Source organism: Lathyrus oleraceus, chromosome 1 (assembly GCF_024323335.1).
Source record: "Lathyrus oleraceus cultivar Zhongwan6 chromosome 1, CAAS_Psat_ZW6_1.0, whole genome shotgun sequence".
Classification (NCBI taxonomy): domain Eukaryota; kingdom Viridiplantae; phylum Streptophyta; class Magnoliopsida; order Fabales; family Fabaceae; genus Lathyrus; species Lathyrus oleraceus.
This window is the reverse complement of record NC_066579.1, coordinates 287076-293382: the sequence shown is the minus strand read 5'-3', so window position 1 is coordinate 293382 and position 6307 is coordinate 287076. Positions and strand designations below refer to the sequence as shown.

General features: G+C 26.3%; 1 protein-coding gene across 4 annotated transcripts; it reads left to right on the top strand.

The window, feature by feature from the left end:
- Positions 1-347: 347 nt before the first annotated feature.
- Positions 348-5006, top strand: LOC127132001 (agamous-like MADS-box protein AGL11). 4 transcript variants are annotated; one of them, XM_051061776.1, is made up of 9 exons: positions 348-504; positions 1272-1466; positions 3612-3693; positions 3793-3854; positions 4019-4118; positions 4248-4289; positions 4368-4409; positions 4570-4736; positions 4817-5006. In XM_051061776.1, exons 2-9 carry the CDS (start codon positions 1285-1287, stop codon positions 4818-4820), a joined length of 681 nt encoding a protein of 226 aa, XP_050917733.1. In that variant the 5' UTR covers positions 348-504; positions 1272-1284; the 3' UTR covers positions 4821-5006. The 4 variants fall into 4 exon arrangements, with proteins under 4 accessions (XP_050917733.1, XP_050917833.1, XP_050917137.1 ...); XM_051061876.1 differs by lacking the exon at positions 348-504 and adding an exon at positions 761-983; XM_051061180.1 differs by lacking the exon at positions 348-504 and adding an exon at positions 761-1061.
- The last annotated feature ends 1301 nt before the right edge of the window (positions 5007-6307 follow it).

Here is a 6307-nt window from a genome sequence, read left to right as displayed (position 1 = left end):
GTTTCATTCCCTTGAGTAATTTAATTGATTTGCCAAATATATAGTAAAACTTTTTTTGAGAAATATATATAGTAAAACTTGATGAGACATTGTATACATTACACTTTGAGTATAAAAAGATCTATATAGCTGTAAATGGTTTAAATGAGCACCGTATAATTATATCCGAGAATTAACTAATCCTATGTTTTTACCATGCAATTACTTAAGGACAAGCATAGTAAAAATTCAAAAGAAAATGTTTCTGTTTATGGTGCAATTTCACAACTGGAAAACATTCATACATCTACTTCCACCACTTATTTTCAGCAAAAAACCATTTTCTCTCTCTCTCATGCATTATAATAAATAATTGTGATTGGTTTGAAAGAAAGAAAGAAATATACAAAGAAAGAAAGGGCTATAAATAGGGAGAGATAGAAGTAGAACAAAGTATATAGTGAAGTTTCATTTCTTTGGGATTACAAATTTTTCCAAAACCTGAAACTTCAAACCATCACCCAGGTCTGTATTTGTTCTTTTCTTCTTCCTATAAACTCTTATGGAACCATCACTAACCTATTTATCACTTTCTTTTTTTCCTTACTTGCTCCATCTTTCTTTTTCCAATTTTCTCATCAATTTTTTTTTATTTTTTCTATTTAATAAAACTTTTATGCTTTTCTTTTCTTCTATGAGATGGTTTCCAAAACAAGAGTAAATAAATAGATAATTTTTATTAAAAAATTAGGTTTGATCACTAGTATTTTTCTGTATTTTATTGGAGATTATTAGTACACCTTAAACAAGGATTTAGTTAATTTTTATATAAATATTTTATTTTAAAAAATATATATTATTATTTTTGTGTTAAAACAAAAGAATCTTTTTTAACCTAATTGATTACTCTTGAGTTCAACAAGTTTTGTTTTAGAAGATGAGGGTTTCTGATTCTAAATTTTGTTGTTTAATTTCTTACGAAAACACATCATCTTCAAATCATGGTTATTTTCTTAGATCTTGCTCACAAAGTCACATGATTTTCATCTCAATTATTCATCATTCACAAAATTAAAGATTATGTTAGCTCTTACCCTAGCTAGTTATTCATGATGCATATATACATATATAATTCTTGATTTTTTTATGCTAATTAATAATGCATAAAATGAATGGATTTTCTTAGATCTAGTTTTTTATGACAAATTTTGATTTTTTTTTATGTAAATAATATAATTTATAATTTATTTCCTTTTTTTACATACTATTAATAAATTTTATTTTAACTTTAGGGTTGATCAAAAAATGGGGAGAGGAAAGATTGAGATAAAAAGAATTGAGAATACAACAAATAGGCAAGTGACTTTCTGCAAGAGAAGAAACGGGCTTTTGAAAAAAGCTTATGAATTATCAGTTTTGTGTGATGCAGAAGTTGCTCTGATTGTCTTCTCGAGCCGTGGAAGACTTTATGAGTATTCAAACAACAAGTATGTTTCATTTTATTTATTTTAATTATATATATATTTTGCATGACATTTTATTTTTATTTTTCTTTGAAACTTTTTTTTGAGATGACCTAGTTATAATTGGAATCTGTTACAAAATTGTTAGTTGATGATTATATTACATTATTTACCATTAATTGTTGGTCATTCTGTATAGATCTATTGAAAATTTAGGCTCAACTATAGGACAGTACCCTTAAAAAATGAATATACATAGGAAAATAAATAGGACAGTACCCTTAATATATATATAGAAAAATAAATACAGCTATAACTTAGTTTTCTATATCCTTAATTGGAATTGGAATCAATTGCTTCAGTTTGCAAGAGTTTTTGCTTATCCTTAGCTATGGTTAAAAAGTACTAGTACTATTTTTTTCTCACCATTATTTACTTAAAATAATGTCTTGATTTATTTTACATTGTAAATTTTATATTTTTATATTTTTTAAAAAATAATATTTTTGCTTTATATATTTTTTAAAATAAATAAGTTGTTTTGGTTTATATTATTCCTTCTAAATTTGTCTTTGTTGTTGAGTGAATCTACTTTAATTTTTAAACCCTAACTCAAGAGAAAAATATTACAGTATGGCTGAACCATTAAGCCAATCATACACAATCCGAAATAAAAATTATAAATTAAATATTTTTTATATATAATTCTATAGACTAATCTTTTATGTCAGAAAGAACCACGGCAAAACTTTTTATGAGAATTAATTATAAATGATTTTTAAAAGAAAACTCTCATATGCAGAGAAAAAAACTATTATAAATCGAATCGACGTATCAGTCTTATCATATCAAAGATTTATGCATTTTCTATCGTATAAACCGCGCTTAGATTATTAATTATAATCAAGTTACAACATCAAAATAATAATTAAAAATGATTGAAAGAAAGAAAAATCAAATGTAATGATATTATGATGAAGTTGACCTATATTGTAAGAAAAAACTGAGATGATGAAAGAAGAAGAATGCACAAGAATTTGTTTTTGTTTTGTTTTGTTCAAGTACAAATGAATGAAAACTTGTCTTTTTGCCTTCCACTTTCGGCTATTGAATTCTGTTTCATGTTGAAGAGACAGATAGAGTATGATGATTTTATGTTATAAGCACATTGTCCTATAGTTTGGGTTTTATATGTTACCTTTTTCCTTTACAAATATTTGCATAAAAAGGGTGAAACATTGGACTTTCTAGGATTGAAATTTCTAGTACTACACAAGACTCAACAAAGAGTACATTCAACATTTAATAAAAGTCTATACTATACTAAGATTCTATGCTTCACTTCATTCATATAAATATCTCATTATTTTATTGGTTCTCACTTGTCTCACCCTGTATAAATTAGATTTAAAGTAAGATTTTTAAATTAGGGTTTTTCATTATATCTAAATAGATTGGAATTTGAATTTTAAAATTATAATTTTTTTGGTAAGAAAGGTTCTTTTGATGCGGATATGGTGCAACCGTTTCTGAGATTAGCAATCCGACTGCAATTGTGATGTGATGTGATAGTTCTTTTCATCTGACTGTCTGTCTACAGATGATATGCAGAACTAAATCTTAACTTGGATCCCTTTGTTTTATTCAGACTTTTCTAAAACCTCGACCTGAATTTAAGATTTTTATCCGAAATTAATTAAGTAAAGAAATTTGAGTATGAAAAACCATAATGAGTTTAGATCTATTGCACTAAAATGGAACCATGCAGAGTCTATGATATGTGTTTCCATTTTTGTGATAAGAAATATGAGAATCTGTGCATATACATAGAGAAAGAGAGAGAAGCAAGAAAAAGTGATTATCAATTCAAGTTTCTGATTTCAAATCCGATTCACTTGTTGACACAAAATCTTTTATCTTTTCAAACTTCATCTCCAACCTTTGTACTTTCATCACTTTATTTTGACCAGTCTCAGCCGAAATTATCAGAATAAGCTCTTCATTGTACTTTGAAGTTTCAACGAATTATTTAAAAAATCAATTTTCAGTGTTCAGAAACTTTGTCCTATATTATTGATAGTTCCTTTTGCAACAATTAAATATTGCATGCACAGATTCTGAAAAAAAAAAGTGATTATGAATTTCTGATTGATTGATTCTTGTTTGCAGCATTAGGTCAACAATTGATAGGTACAAGAAAGCATGTTCAGATCATTCAAATACCACAACTACCACTGAAATTAACGCTCAGGTAATAATTAATCTATAATTAATCTTAATCACAATCTTTTTTCTGACTTTAAGTAATCAAATTGTTTAACATTGAATGAATCCAATATTATTATTGCAGTATTATCAGCAAGAATCTGCAAAACTGCGACAACAGATACAGATGCTGCAAAATTCTAACAGGTAAAATCGATAACAATAATGATAATCGACTTTTTGAATGTTGAATTCGATTGTTGTCGCAATATAATGGTTTTAGAGACTTTTGTTATTATTATCATCATTGAAGTTTTCGATGTAACTTGATTAAGTATTAATTTGTTTGTTAATGAAAATTTGAATTGTAGGCATTTGATGGGTGATGCTTTAAGCACATTGACTGTGAAAGAGCTTAAGCAGCTTGAGAACAGACTTGAAAGAGGAATCACTAGAATTAGATCTAAGAAAGTAAGATTAAATTAATTTAATTAATTAATTAAATAATTTGTTAATCAGCTAAGTAATTATAACTTAATGATTAGTTATTTTGGCTCTCTCTAATATTTGCCATGTTTTTTTTCCTTCTAAATGTAACAGCATGAGATGCTACTGGCAGAAATTGAATACTTTCAGAAAAGGGTAATTTGTATATTTTTTTCATTAATTACTTTAATTTCTTATTATATCATTAATTAATTATGTCTATGATTTGATTAGGAGATTGAGCTGGAAAATGAAAATCTTTGCCTTCGGACTAAGGTTAGTGTACAAAAATGCTTTCTTTCGCAAACTCATTCAATAAAGAATCAAAAAATTTGATTAATTTGTCTTTTAAATTATATATATATGCAATATTTGATAGTGGTAATTAATATAAGAAATTTGATTAATTATTTTTCCTTGAAACAATGTATGTAAGCAAATGCAGATAAGTGAGGTTGAAAGGCTTCCTCAAGTAAACATGGTTTCTGGACAAGAACTGAATGCAATTCAAGCATTAGCATCTCGTAATTTCTTCAATCCAAACATGATGGAAGATGGAACTTCTTACAATCAATCATCAGATAAGAAGATTCTTCATCTTGGGTAAATATATGACTCAATCTTATACACTAAATTATAGGAATATTGTTGCATTCTAATGTCTGGATTTTCCTATGTTCCAGGTGATTATGGTATTGGCTATATGATTATCTATCCAATTTGCTTTTGGCTAAGTTAATGCATTATTAATTACTACTATTTCTATTTATGCTTATTTGGCTAAGTGACCAATCAAGTCCTAATTAACTTTTTCTTCAATATTTATTATGGATATGGATTCTTTTTGTGAGAGTATATTATGGAGTTTATGTATGTTGTGATTGTGTGATATATAATATGACAGTTTATGTTAGAATAAATAATAATAAGTATATTCTAAAAACAATTATATATATGCATGAAAAGTGGTGGTGAGCTAGTTTGTACTATGGTATACTGTGTGGAACCTCTTTCATATTATATAAGAAAAATCATATATAGTTTTTACAGGAATATATATATATATAACTCACTGTTTTTGTGAAGAAAACAAATCAATGACAATTAATTAAAAGTACAAAAATTTATTTATCAAGTTCAATCAAAATTAATATATTCTAAAAGAGATAACAGGTGTTTGATTAACTATCAATCAAGAGTTTTTATAAAATATTAAAAATGAATTATAAAAAAATTAGTTCAACAACCTCATAAAAACATTTTTAATTTTTATTATTTTATGACGCAATTTCTTCTCCTCTCAATATAAGAATTATTTAATCTTAAAGTGTTCGAAAATATTTTTCAATCTTAGATTACAACCAAAAACACTTAGATTTGATTTAGATTTCGAGGTCACGTGCCTCGCGCATGATGAAAAAAAATGAATTTTCATATTTTATAAGAAAAACAATTTTAAGACACACACAACAAATTGATTGTAATACCAATTTATCTATCAACCACTTTATCATTTTTTCCAAACTTTTTAAACAAAATTTATCAAATCGAAACAATATATAAACTTTGATCTAAGCTATGATTTAGTGAACACATCGGAGAATTGTCTTATGAAGTAACCTTATAAACCACAATCACATATCTAATAAAATGCAAATGGATGTCAATTTGCTTCGTTCTCTAATAAGAAAAATGATAGTTATTCAAATAAATTTCACTTTAATTAATAAAATGTAGCTCAACACGTTCTTAAGTAATTTCTAACTCTCCAATTATACATATTAATCACGGGGTTTCCTTGATCCCTTCAATTGGGATAATATACTTCAATTGGGTTCTAGATGGAGCGACTATGGGTAGTTTATATCTTTTTAAATAAATAGATGTTATAATGTAAACTCCAAACACAACAATAATTTTCAAGTGTCCAAATTTTTACACAATTCGCATCTCTATATCTTTCCAAAAGATACTTCCATTGAGCTTCTCTTGGGTACTTCAAACAGCCTTTTAACAATTCATTCAAATATCTCAATATCACTTCATAGATTTTTGATCAGTGTATTTTAATACACTATCTTTTACTTTGTGCTAAGACTTATATATGATTTCTCACATTATTTTAATTGTTTTTAATAAGTTTTTAAAAGTTAAGTTGAGTTCTGCTTATTTTC

What these genes read in the sequence shown, in the direction of transcription:
- LOC127132001 (XM_051061180.1), top strand. An exon ending in CTAGAATTAGATCTAAGAAA is followed by an intron (nt 4,119 to 4,247) that starts GTAAGATTAAAT and finishes TAAATGTAACAG; the next exon opens with CATGAGATGCTACTGGCAGA. An exon ending in ATCTTTGCCTTCGGACTAAG is followed by an intron (nt 4,410 to 4,569) that starts GTTAGTGTACAA and finishes AATGTATGTAAG; the next exon opens with CAAATGCAGATAAGTGAGGT.